Source organism: Corapipo altera, unplaced genomic scaffold, assembly GCF_003945725.1.
Source record: "Corapipo altera isolate COAL_440 unplaced genomic scaffold, ASM394572v1 RXGC01000072.1, whole genome shotgun sequence".
In the NCBI taxonomy this organism is placed as follows: domain Eukaryota; kingdom Metazoa; phylum Chordata; class Aves; order Passeriformes; family Pipridae; genus Corapipo; species Corapipo altera.
Genome location: NW_020884943.1, coordinates 90037 through 103225, shown reverse-complemented (window position 1 = coordinate 103225; position 13189 = coordinate 90037). Strand labels below are relative to the sequence as shown.

General features: G+C 58.5%; 2 protein-coding genes and 1 long non-coding RNA gene across 3 annotated transcripts in view; 2 read left to right on the top strand and 1 right to left on the bottom strand.

Moving 5' to 3' along the window:
• LOC113956061 lies at window positions 1-1480 on the top strand. Its single transcript, XR_003530734.1, has 2 exons — window positions 1-124; window positions 1260-1480. It is a non-coding gene; the product is annotated as an uncharacterized LOC113956061 (long non-coding RNA).
• A 1535-nt stretch (window positions 1481-3015) lies between these two features.
• Window positions 3016-10070, bottom strand: PSMD13 (proteasome 26S subunit, non-ATPase 13). The gene is made up of 13 exons (XM_027662011.1): window positions 9930-10070; window positions 9748-9826; window positions 8940-8974; window positions 8803-8858; window positions 8416-8459; window positions 8139-8225; window positions 7194-7365; window positions 6664-6743; window positions 6459-6584; window positions 5742-5804; window positions 5254-5334; window positions 4476-4592; window positions 3016-3709 (listed from the first exon to the last, which is right to left on the bottom strand). Exons 1-13 carry the CDS (start codon window positions 10022-10024, stop codon window positions 3614-3616), a joined length of 1131 nt encoding a protein of 376 aa, XP_027517812.1. The 5' UTR covers window positions 10025-10070; the 3' UTR covers window positions 3016-3613.
• A 774-nt stretch (window positions 10071-10844) lies between these two features.
• The window catches only part of SIRT3 (sirtuin 3), a 4473-nt gene continuing 2128 nt past the window's right edge, over window positions 10845-13189 (top strand). Inside the window, exons 1-4 of the mRNA XM_027662018.1 lie at window positions 10845-10884; window positions 11970-12230; window positions 12538-12770; window positions 12880-12980. Coding sequence (XP_027517819.1) covers window positions 12184-12230; window positions 12538-12770; window positions 12880-12980 — 381 coding nt within the window. The 5' untranslated portion in view covers window positions 10845-10884; window positions 11970-12183. The remainder of the gene's footprint in view (window positions 10885-11969; window positions 12231-12537; window positions 12771-12879; window positions 12981-13189) is intronic.

Sequence of the window (13189 nt, the reverse complement as noted above, 5' to 3'; positions counted from 1 at the left end):
CCCTGACGGCGCCATGAGGGTCTTCCAGAGGGGCTCCCAGCTCCTGGCGGCCGCCCTGCGGGCCCCCCGTGCCCCCCACGCCCAGCTCAGGTCCCACCCCCCTGAGCACCCGCTCTCTGCCGCCGTGAGTACCCGGGGGGGGGCTAAAAAAGGGGGGGGGCACCCCCGTTGGAAGGGCCCAAACCCCCCGTGTTAGGGACAAATTGTTTTTGATGGGGGTGGAGGCAAAAGGGGAGAGGGAGGCAGAGGAGGAAGGTGCCCCCAAGGTCCAGCCCACACCCCCACAGGGGTCCATGCCCTGCGCCCCCCCTACCCTGTTGGATTTTATCCTTTCAAGCCCCTTTTTAAACCTTTGGGGTTTGGGGCACACGCTTAGGGTGGCCTGCAGCCCAAGGTGTCCCCCGGGGAGGTGAAGCCAAGGGACAGCAGGACACTGGTGGTCCCTCAGGGGCAGACCTGGGCCCAGTCCCCCCGTCCTGGGACACTCAGCCCAAAGCCAGTGTCCCCATGGACAAGGACACTCTGCTGTCACCACAGAGCCTGTAGGTCCCTCTAACACTCACCCCTCTGGGGATGGTCCCCCCCAATCCAGATCCCCCTGGGCAGGGTGAAACAAGGCAGGGAAAAAGGATCTTTTCACCAAAGTCCTGGCTGGTTCCCCCTCCACCCCTTGTCTGGGCAGTTTTCCCCCTGCTGCCTTTCCAAGGTCTGCATGAGCCTGGAGATGCTTTTTCCAGCCAAATAAGTGAAAGAAAGGTACCAGTGCAGGGGGTTGATGCTGCCCTGGTGCAGCAGAGAAATGAGGGGCTGCTGCTGGCTGCAATTTCCAAAGTCACCTGAAAGTCAGGCACAGCTGCCTCTGGAAACGCTGAGGGCCCTGGCCAGAGCCTCAAGGTCACGCACTGCTCCAGTCTGCCAGTGAATATCCCGGCAGAGAAACGTGGAGAGATGGAAACAACGAGCCTGGAGAGCACCAGGTCCATCTGCTGCGAGTGGGAATGGCTGTGCTTCCCAAAGCTCCCTCCACAGCCCCACGGCGGGTCCATCCCACAGCCACGGGGCTGGGAAGAGCACAGGGAAGTGAGCTGGGTCCGTGGTGTTGGACGGCACCAGAGCAGCCACCCCAGGAGCCCCACAAATCATGGGACAACCATCCCAGGAGCCCCCACCCCACGGGGCCCCCGCCCCCCCGGGCCCCCCCCCCCCCCACATCCCATGGCCCAGCCGTCCCACTGATTCCCGTTCCTTCTCCCCCTCAGGAGCAAGGCATTGCCTTGGCTGCGATGTTCACCTCGTTCCTGCTGCCCACAGCCTGGGTCCTGGCTCACATAGACCACTACAAGGCCAGGCCGGAGTGAGGAGTGGCAGGAGCAGCCTGTTCCCTGCAGAGAGAATCCTGAGGGAAGAGCCCCCGGGACGGACCCTCTCTGGGATGGAACCCCCCAGGCCTGTTCATTAAAATTCACTTTTGCATTCAGCACAACCGGCTCCTCGGGTTTGCTTCATCCACGTGGGTGTCTGTAGGGAATGACCTGGAAATCCGTCCTGAAGGCAGCATTCCCTCCAGTGGGAAGGGATATTCCCTCTGGAGCCTTTACCTGCTGCAGCTGCAGCACAGCACAGGGCAGGCACCCGGTCACCTCTCCCAGCAAAGCCAAGGTGAATTCCCGGTAGGAAAATACCCAAAGGCTGGAAGTGACATTAAAAGTGTCCCACAGGCACCCAACTGCCCCCCTCCCTGCACAAAGGGCATTCCACCCACCACATCCCAAATTACCTGTGTCAGGGAAGCAGCCAGCACATGAGAAAGGTCGGGTAGCAAAAGATACTTCCAGATATCTTGGAAAAACCTCTGGAGCTGCCACAGATCCACAGATCTCATCTCCATTACCGGGAGCTGCTTGGGGCTTTGCAGCCAGTGCTCCCACAGCACAGGGGCTGTCAGAATCCTCCTGGGAGAAGCTGTTAGTGCTTCCCACAGTGACATTCCGGGTTTTTGATGCTGATCTCAAGCAGCAGCAGCCCCACAAGTCGCTGGCTCAGGTGGAGCTTCCTCCATCCCAGTGTGTAGGGACACGGCCCTGGCAATGAGGGCGAGATCTGACACAGCACTGGGAAAGGAGACTGTGCTCCTTAAAGCCTTTTCCTGTCCTTAACAGTGAAATGAAGGGAACAGTTTCCAGAACACTTGTCTCCTCCACACGCTCTCCTGAAGTCAGCAGAAGTGACAGGAATGAGCGTTGGAAGACAAGATGCAGCAGGAATTAGGAAAGTCAAATCCAACAGCTGAACTGACAGGGAAAAGGCAGGCACTGGGCACTGAACACCCCCCATCCAGGAAGGAATTTCAGCCAGAAGGGCCTGGAAAGCAGCAGTAGGAGGGTGAGCAAGTACAGACTCCTGAATCCCAGCAGTGACGAGGACTGACCACGGATACATTGGCAGCAGCTTTTAAAAACCCACCCACACCCCAGGGAATTTAACCAGATCCGTGGACACAACTCCATTCAATCTGAAGTCACAGCTATAACTCCCCGGGCCAAGTGCTGTCCTGCCTCATAACAAGGAGTTCATGCATCCCTAGGGACACTGGGAGACATCCCAGCTCAGATCCCCATTTGTTCCACATTCGCAACCTGCACAAAAAACTTCCACCCCAGAAAACCACGGAAGGAGCAGGACAAACAACAGGACAAACAACTCCCAGCGCAGACAAAGTTGCCGTTAAGAAACAAAAGCAGAACAAAAACCTGCCCCCGCCCTGGTTTCAGCTCTCAGTCCATTACAATTAGCTTCGGAACAGCGATCAGGGCTGGAATTCCCCACAAAAGGAACCTGACCGGGTTCACGCTCAGGTACCACGTGCTCCACACTCATACACTGATCCCACCGGAGACCGGCAGGTTTAAAGCTGGATTACTCTGGGAAAGGGGTTTGCAAGGTGAAACCGAGGAGGAAATGTGACACTCGGGGAAGGGGGAAACGTGTTTTTAAAGGGATGGAGATGACACAGGATTCCAGAAAAGGGAAGGCAGAGACGTTTATTCCGGCAATGCCGCTGCACCTCACCTGAGCACAAAGCGCTGGTGAAAGACAAACCACGCCCTCAAGTGTGTGAACACACCCACTAACCGGGATTCCCGGGAAAACCCTTGGATGGAGCAAACACTCCCTCTACTGCAAACGAGGAGGGGTGAAGGGAGGATGATTTGGGGAAGAGGACTGAGGGAATGCTGCTGCCTTGGGGCCGCTGCAGGGGCAGGGGGAGAGGGCAGCGGGGCTGGCTGTGCCCCCTAAGGCCAAGACCCCTCGGTACCTGCACCAGGATCCCACCCTCCCGCAGCAGCTGGAGGCAGGAGGGATTGGGAGTGATCCATCCCTCCCCCAGGACGGAGCTCTGGGATCAGAGCCACTCGTGTCAGCAGAGGGAAAGCCTGACTCAAGCACCAAAGGGTCACACAGCAAAAGGCCACGTACTCCTCCGAAATACATCCCATGCTGCTCCCCCCTGTGCCCACCCACCCCCTCCATGGATTCAGTGCAGTCAGTGGTCTGAGTGCTGCCGGCCTCAGGAGCAGCAGGAATCACTCTCCCGGGGCCAGAGCCAGGCCCTCTATGTCAGGATGTCGTGGGCTTGGTGCTCCACCAGCATCTCCATGCTCCGCACGTCCGTGCACCAGAACTCCAGGCGGTCCTTCATCCCTTTGATCTGCAAGGCAAGCACCTCAGCTCCTGGGAATGCCCACAGGCACCTTCAGGGACACACACCTCAGACTCCAAACCACTCCTCAAAACCCCCCACACTGGGAAAGGGCACTGCCCCGTCCCTGGAAGTGTCCAAGGCCAGGTTGGACGACGCTTGGAACAACCTGGGCTAGTGGAAGGTGTCCCTGCCCATGGCAGGGGGTGGGACTGGATGGTCTTTAAGGTCCCTTCCATCCCAAACCATCCTGGGATTAACAGCTTCTACCAGCAAATCAGCAACTGTTAAAAGTTAAACTGAAATGAACCAAAGGAATTCCTTGCAGCTGGAATTCCATATACTCATTTTTGGGTTTAAAGGTAAAGGCACCCTGTGCAGTCTCCTAAAACTTCTCAAGGATGGACTTGAGAAGCTCAACATCCTCTGAATCACCCTGTTCCCAAGGGGAATGTGCCTCCTACATCCCCAAAACTCCCAGAGGGCTATTTCATGCATTTAGGAACGAGGCAGCCACATGGATGTTTGGATTCCTCTGGAAAACACAGCCATGGCTTCTGTGTTCCGTGGTGTTTGTGTGGCTTCCACAAAGGATGTGTCACCCCTGTCAGGTTTCTGACCACCCACTCCCTACACGGGTGTGAAGAGCACCAGCTACCCCAGGGTGAAATTACAGGCACCACGTAAAAGGAAAAGCTGATTCCCCTTCAGGAAGCCCCAAGGAGGCTCATTCCCAAGCTGTGACCCTTCCCAGTGCTGATTTCGTTCCCCTTACCTGCTGCAGGTCCAGCACACGTGGCTGCACCCACGTCATGTGCACCCTCTTGTCCACCTCGTCAATGCTGCCCTTCACCAGGCCCACAGAGAGCGCCTTCATCACCAGCAGCTCCACCTGGGAACAGAAACAAGTCAAGGAAAACGACTCAGATCACTCTGAGATGAACAAAACCTTCCCTTGGGGCCTTCACAGCAGACTGTTCACACGCAGAGTCCAGGGCAGCAGCTCTCACTGACCCCCTTTCGGGTGACAGAACTGCCTTGAGACTTGACATCTCAATGTACAGGAGGGAGCTCTTTTTCCCCAAAACCAGACTGGTTTTCTCTGAAATCCCAGGAAGAACGAGGCAATTGGAAAAAGCCAACTGAGCCGAAGCTCCCCCAGGCAGCAGAACAGGGGTCTGGCCAGATGGTGAGAGTTGGGCTCTTCTCCCAGGGAACAAGTGACAGGAGGAAGTGACCTCATGCCGCGCCAGGGGAGTTTCAGGTTGGACATCAGGGGGAATTTCTTCATGGAAAGGGTTGCCAGGCATTGGCAGGGGCTGCCCAGGGAGGTGGTGGATGCCCATCCCTGGAGGTGTCCAAGGAATGACTGGCCATAGCACTCAGTGCTCCGGGCTGGGGGACGAGGTGGGCATCGGGCACGAGTTCTCAGTGATCTTGGAGGTCTTTTCCAGCCTCAGTGATCCTGGGATTTCATGTGACTCAGGTCTAGCCAGACACTCTGAGAGCTCCCAATCCAGGAGGTTACTCAGTTTGTCTGACCCCAAACTCACCTCGTTGACAGTGACTTTGGCACTCTTGGCAATCTCCTCGAAGGTGAGCTGTCGGTGGTTGGCTGGGCGGGTGAAAGTCATCTGAGTCCAGGGAACAGAGCAAAAAAACAAACCCCACAGGGTTTTAGGGGTTCCCACAGCACACAGAGCCTCCCCTTGTGCTGCCCTGCCCAGCCTCACTCTGCATCGGCAACTGCATTTCTCATATTTAACTAAAATAAGTCAAATAAAGTCCAACTTTCAGAGTTCACCCCAGAAACCACCCCTGAGACACAAGGCTTCCTCTGCCCCTCTTCCATATCACACAATCCCAGAATGCTTTGGGTGGGAAGGGACCTTAAAGCTCATCCCATTCCACTCCCTGCCATGGGCAGGGACACCTTTCCCTAGACCAGGTTGCTCCAAGCCCCATCCTGGGGGCCAGCCTGGCCTGGGACACTTTCAGGAATGGGGCAGCCACAGCTTCTCTGGGCAACATCCCAGCTCACCTCCATGAGACACAGCAGCTGGATCTTCTGCAGCAGGAGCGCTTCGTTCGCAGCCAGGTCAGGCTGTGGGGGGAGAAAATGCACCACATCAGGTCATTACTGCATTTTCCCCTCAGCCTGGGGGAGAGCAGCTTGTTACACGCAGGAGTAAATCCCTGAGGGGGGCTTTATTTAGGAGGGAGGAGGCCATCACAGCCCAGCCACCACCTGGGAACGGTTCCAGAAAACAAATCCCAGGGGCTGCAACACGAAACACGGAGCTCACCAGGCAGGCAGCCTGTCAAGGGCCAGTGGACTCACAAATCCACCTGCAAACTACTGCTGTGGCAGTAATTCCTGGGGCAGCCAGTGCAGGTAACATCCAACACCACTGTCTGCCACACACTTCCCAGAACAGGAGGGAAAACCACTCTTTTCCACTGGAACACTCCTGTTATAGAGATCAAATCTGGGATTACCTGCCCATGCAGGACATTTGTGTGTGCTCTGCCCTTGGATCACAGGAGATTTCTCTCTATTTCTTTCCATCAACCAGAGGGGGGCCAAAAGAAAACTAATGATGTGTATCATGATGAAATAATTCCTATACCCCAATTAGAATTACACCAGTGCACCAGAGCCAGCAATTAGGTAAAGGTAGTAAAGCAGAGGTCCAGAGGCTCCAAGTGGGCTCTGTAAACCCTGAGCTCGGGCCTTCAGCAGTACAACACCCCTCACCTGCTGCCCCCAGGCCGACTTGAGGGCCTGGAAGGTCTCCACGTTGCCACTGTTGAAGGCAAAGAGGGTGTCGATGAGCCACTGCCGGTCTGTGCTCCTCAGGGACTCCAGCACGGGGTGCATGAGCTGCAGGAACCAGGCAGGAGGGCGTTAGCAGGGTAAAATCAGCTCCCGAGGCTCCGTGGAGGAATGTGGCAGGACTTACCAGCTCCCCGAAGTTGTAAACACCTTCTCCCAGCAGCCCAGCCAGCCCCAGGGTGAAGGCTCTCTCCTGCTGCTCTGATACTGGAAAAAAACCCCAAAAAATAGTTTGGATGAAGAAAGGCGTCAGAACAAAGATGATTTGGGTAAAGCAGCAGTTCAAGCCCCAGCAACCTCTCCCTCATCCTTCTCTGTGCCTGCATTAAACCATTCCCAGCCCTCACCCTCTCCCAAGCCTGGAAATTCAGGAGCCCGCAGTAACCACAGCGCAAAAGCGCCACTTTTGGAACCCAGAGCGAAGGTTTTTGGGGAATTAGAACAAACACCCCCTTCTGGCAGGGGCACTACCCCCTCCCATCACCCCTGGGGCAGCTTAGGAGCAGGACCCTGGGTGGGGTCACCCCTCGATCCAGCCAGACCTTGGATCCACCAGGGCACGGCCAAAACAACACGGAGGAAAAAAACCCTGTGCCAGGGCGTTTATTTGATAAAGCAGAGCGTGGAAAGCGGGATTTCCCCACGCAGAGGAGTCACCTGGCAGGTCCTTGACCTCGATGCAGCCCAGGAAGCGCAGAGCATCCTTGTAGTAGGCGGCGTGGTTCCCCACCGTCTGGTAGTACTTGCTGGAGAGGTCGTAGAAGCGGCTGTGCACCGAGGTCACCCCGGGCAGGGTGTTCAGCAGCTCCTCCACCTCCTCGATGGTCTCCTGGGGAAGGGGGAGACCTGCCTTTGTAAAGGGCGAGGAGCACCGGGAGGGTCACGGTGTTCCTGGGTGCTGCCCAGGGCAGGAGGGACACCCTGCCGGTGTCAGCACAGCCAAAGCCACCACCACACTCCTCATGCATGTATTTATGTGCTTGTTTAAAAATAAAGCAGCAGTCTCCCTTCACACAGTAGTGAGGGGGGGGAAAACCCCCACCCCCTAACCAGCCTGGCAGCTATAATTATATATATATGTAATTATATATATACTAAGGGCTTTAAACTGAAGGAAAAAAGGTTTGGGTGGGGTTTTGGATAAATCCTTCCCTGTGAGGGTAGTGAGGACCTGGCACAGGTTGCCCAGAGAAGCTGTGGCTGCCTCATTGCTCAAGGAGAGGCTAGATGGGGGTTGGAGCAACCTGGGATAGCGGAAGGTGTAGGGACACCTTCCATGGAACTGGATGGTCTTCAAGATCCCTTCCAACACAAACCATTCCAGCATTCCATGGTGCACACGCCCAAAGCCATCGCTCTGCGCTTGCTCTAGGAGATCTAAAGCTGCCCTGCATGAAAAACCTCATTTTGGGTTCAAAAGACGGTTCCAGAACAAGTCAAGGATGACAAACCCCACGTGCTTCGCTCAGGCAGCGACACTCCAGCTCACCAGGAGCAGCTCCCACATCCTGGGGAGGCTCACGAGACCCTCTGAGCTGGGAGCTGGGACAATCAAGGAACGCCACAGCACCCCAAAACCTCCCAGCCCGGGCCACCCCTCACCTTGGTGACCTGCAGGTCCCCGATGTTGAGCTTGAGGGCCCCGATGGCCGTTTTGCACAGGATCACGGCCTCGTCGCTGCTCTTCACCTGCAGGGACACAGGGGGACCTGCTGGGAGTGTCACCTGCAGCCAGGTGGCTGGGACAGGGCTGGGTGCCCATCACTGCTCACATTCCTGCAGTAAAATCCCTGGATTCTACAGCACAGGTGTCACACACACCGACCGGAGCCTCCTCACCTGCCGGTGAACTGCCGCAGGGAGCAGCTTTCAGACATACCTTTTCCCGAGTCTTTTCCAGGAAAGTCAGGGCCACGTTGGGATCTGGAGTAGAGAAAAAAACAGGTTTTAAAAAGCAGCAGTGCCAGGAGGTCCCGTGGAGCTGAACTTCACCTAAAAATACGTCGTTCACTGGACTCCTGAAGGCTGGAATGTGTGTTTTCCACAGCGTGCCCTCAACCTGCAGCAGGTGCTGCCAGGTAGGCTGGGCTTTTCCTCACCCACCACCTCTCCAGGAGGCAGCAGCAATCTAAGCTTTCCAAGCCAGTGCTTTCCCTTCGGAAAGCACCAGGGCAGCAGCTCCCCATCCGAGATTCACCTGTGCCTGGCCACGTTCCACAGGGATCAGGGGCTAAGAGCAGCACAGGGAGAGGGGGAGGACACGCACCTGTCATCTGCCGGACCACGTGCAGGATGATCTCCACCAGGGACAGGGGGTTCACCCTGCAAAGAGCAGCTCGGGGTCAGCACAGGACCCCCAGGTGACTCCCCAAGCCCCCCCCAGGTGACCCCCAGGTGACTCACCTGTGCTCAAACTCGCTGATGAAGTTCTCGTAGAGCTGTGGGGACAAGGAAAGGGACACTCACTCAGGGCAAAGGAAACCCCAGTTCAGAGCTTCTCACTCTTATTCCCTCTCCATTCCAGCTCGTTTGAACATCCCTGGAAGTGTCCAAGGCCAGGCAGGACAGGGTTTGGAGGGACCTGGGCTAGTGGAAGGTGTCCCTTCCAGGGACAGTGGAGTGTGATGATCCTTAAGGTCCCTTCAAACCCAAACCATTCCATGATTTTTCCAACAAACTGGGCACCCATACAGAAATTCCAGCACTGTGAAGAATCCAGGAGCCCAGAACTACCCATTTTAGCTCCTCCCAGCTCCAAGGGAAGCATCCCTGAACACCCAACACTCCACCCTGCACTTGGCAAACCCCTTGTTACAGAAGGGAGTGGAAAAAAAAAAATAAAAAATCCCCCTGCACCTCCCAAACGTAAAAAAAGTTAAAGTGAATGAAAGTAAAGAACGACTTCGAAGGTCACAAAACACGTGACAAACCCCGTGCATCTCTCAAACATAAACAACTTAAAGTGAATGAAAGTAAAGAACCGCTTCGAAGGTTACAAAAAACGCGACGCGTTTAATTTTAGCCATATTTTCACGCAGACCCCGCAGGTTTGCGGGAGGTGAGTCCACCCGGGTCAGCGATTCTCCAGGAGGATTATGACAGAGATGAGTTTTTACAGGCTGTGTTTTGCCCGGGTACAACCCCCCCCCCCCCCCCCCCCCCCCGCGGAAACCCCCCCCCCCGGGAACCCACCCCCCCCCCACCACCTCACCTTGATGAGCCCATCGCCCTGAGCGAAGCAGGGGTCCTGCACGAAGTCCAGCACCTGCAGAGTGAGCTGGTGCCACAGCCTGGGGACGCAAAACACCCGCCGTGAGACACCGGGCACAAACAAACACCGGGCATTCCCCCCCACACACACACACACACCCACCCCCCGTCCCCGCCGCTCACTTCTTGTTGTAGAGCTCCTCGAGGCGGTGCCACACGGCGGCCTGGCCCGGCCCCGCGCTCTGGCTCTGCTGCAGGAAGCCCGGCACGTCCTTCATGGCGGCGGCGGCGGCGGCGGCAGGACCGGGACGGGCCCGAGGGAGCGGCGGGACCGGGGCGAGGAGGCCGCGCCGCCGCCGGGGCTGCGCACTCACTTCCGGCCGCGCGGGGCACGACGGGTACCGTAACGCCCCGCGCCCGCCGCCGCCGCGCACTCACTTCGCGGCGGGAAGGGGGGGGGGGGGGTGGGGGGGGGTGTGGGGGCGGTACCGCAACGCCCCGCGCTCGCCTCACGCCGCTACCGTAACGCCCCGCGCCCGCCGATACCGCGCACTCGCTTGGCGGATCTACCGTAACCGCCCCGCGCCCGCCGGCGCCGCGCACTCGCTTTGCGGCGCTACCGTAATTCCCCGCGCACTCACTCAGCTACCGTAATGCCCCGCGCACTCACTCAGCTACCGTAATGCCCCGCGCACCCTTACTTCACGCCTCTACCGTAATGCCCCGCGCACTCACTCAGCTACCGTAATGCCCTGCGCACTCACTCAGCTACCGTAATGCCCTGCGCACCCTTGCTTCACTCCTCTACCGTAATGCCCCGCGCGCACTCTCGCTCCACGCCTCTACCGTAATGCCCCGCGCACCGGCGGCGGTAGCGCGGTAGCGGCGATGAGCGGGGCCCGCGGCGCGGGGCTGCTGGCGGCCGGTGAGCGCCGGGGGCCGGGGGGAGCCCCCCGGGGCCGCCGGGACCGCCCCCCTCAGCACCGCTCGGCTCTCTTGCAGCGGCGTGGAGGAGCCTGTGGGAGCGCGGCCCCCTCCACGGAGGCGGCGGCGGAGGGAGCGCGGCCCGGCCCGGGCGGCGCGGCGGGGGCGGGACGGGGGTGCCCGGCACGGGGGTGCCCGGCGGCAGAGCGGGGAGGTACGTGGGGGGGGGGCCGGGGGGGGGGGGGGGGAGGGTGGGGATCGGTGGCGGAGGGGAAGGTCCCGCGGGAGGTGCGGCCGTGATGGAGGATGTCGTGCCCTTGCCGAACCGGGCGGGTGGGACATCGCTCCCTGGAAGCGGGGCTGGGAGCTCGGGGAGTAGGGATTGAGCAGGGGAAGGTCAGTGTTTTACGAGGTTGGGGGTTCGGCTCCTCGGGAATCCCGTCTGACAGGGCAGAGCCACGTCCTTGTGACACAAGGGAAAGGCAGTGCAGTGTCACATCCCTGGAAAGGAAATGCAGACCCACGTCCCTGTGACAGAAGGGAAAGGCAGTGCAGTGTCACATCCCTGGAAAGGCACTGTCACATCCCTGTGACAGCAGGGAAAGGCAGTGCAGTGTCACAGCCCCGGGAAGGCAGAGTTGACCACACTGAAGCCAGGAGACACTTCCAGTGTCATTGCTTCCAGTCTCCACTTCCAGCCCCTGTCACTGTTCTTTGGGCTTGCCAAGCCCCCCCCTCTCCCCCCAAGCTCTCCCCACGCCTGCTCTGGACTGTGCACAATGCCCTGCTCCAGCAGCACTAATTTTCTGGGAGAAGCTGTTCCCTGCTGATTATGCCTGTTCCTGAACTGCTAATGACTGTTCCCAAGCTGATAATGACTGTTCCCAGCCCAGCTGGGCACAGGGCTGTGATTCCTTTGGGCATGGACACAGGGAGCTCTCCCAGGGCAGAGGAGGGAAATTGGGAAATGACAGTGTCTGTGCTCACCTGGGCAGGGTGACACATCACCCTGACAGAAGTTTGTTGGACTCAGGACAGTGTCCTGGATCCCAGAGTGGTGGGACTGGTGATTCCCAGTGCTGCTGCTCCCAACAGCCCTGTGTCCACCCCTGTCCGAAAAAACCCTCTCATGGGAATACCAGGGATGTATTTTAGATCCACGTAAGGGAGTGCAGAGGGACGTGTCTGCTCCTGGGTTTGGGTCAGACTAGCAGCCAAGCTTTCTCCTAGTGAAGCCCTAGCACAATCCTGCCCGTGGAAGAGCTTTCTGTGGAATTTTTGGGTGTTTTTCTCCCCCAGAGCCAAGGTTGCTGTCAGTTCTCTCAGGACACACCTGCTGTGCTTCCCCCCCGTGCCGAGCAGGATCCAAGGCTCCAGGCCCTTCTCTCTGAGTGCGGCTGCCAGAGCCATTTTGGGCCGGGGCAGGTGGGGAGGTGACGAGGGGAAGGAGAAACTCACCTTGAAGGACGTGGCCGAGCTCCTCCGGAAGAAGGAATGTCGCCGCGTGGTGGTGATGGCCGGAGCCGGGATCAGCACACCCAGCGGCATCCCCGACTTCAGGTGATGCCTCCGTCCTCTTTGTCCTTTCCCAGTGCTGGGAGGGCCAAGTCTTCTCCATGGAAGGGGTGGTTGAACATTGGAAGGGGCTGCCCAGAGAGGTAGTGGAGTCCCCATCCCTGGAGGTGTCCAAGGAACAGCTGGACGTGGCACTGAGTGCTCTGGGCTGGGGGACAAGGTGGTGATCGGTCACAGGGTGGGCTCGATGACCTCTGGGGGCCTTTCCCAACCTAAATGACGCTGGGATTCTGTCTCCAGCCCGGGTAACGCTGGTGCTGCAGCCCCTCCCAGCTCCCCCCTGTCCGTGCAGGTCCCCCGGGAGCGGCCTGTACAGCAACCTGGAGCAGTACGACATCCCGTACCCCGAGGCCATCTTCGAGCTGGGCTATTTCTTTGTCAACCCCAAGCCCTTCTTCACCCTGGCCAAGGAGCTCTACCCCGGCAACTACCGCCCCAATTCCGCCCACTACTTCCTGCGGCTGCTGCACGACAAGGGGCTGCTCCTGCGCCTCTACACCCAGAACATCGACGGGCTGGAGAGACGTGAGTTCCCCCTCCCAGCAGCACCACCAGGAGGAGCTGGGGAGGGGAGAAGCAGGACTGGGGAGATGCACACAGGGAGCTCAGTCCTCTCCCACGTGCTGTATTCCAGTGGCTGGGATCCCTCCCGACAAGCTGGTGGAAGCCCACGGCACCTTTGCCACTGCCACCTGTACGGTGTGTAAGAGGAACTTCCCCGGGGAGGACTTCAGGGTGAGTGGGCCCAGCCGGGCATCAACACAGCAGTTAACACTGGGAGGAGGCATTAATTGTTATAATAATGACAGGTCCTCGGCCTGTTCTTTTGCCCTGGAAACAAGAGGGGATGAGACTCTGGGCTGGGCGTTGCTGTGAGGACATGTGGTGGTTTCTGACCCCTGTGATGAGCAGTTTTGGGGTCTCTCCTTTCAGGGGGATGTCAT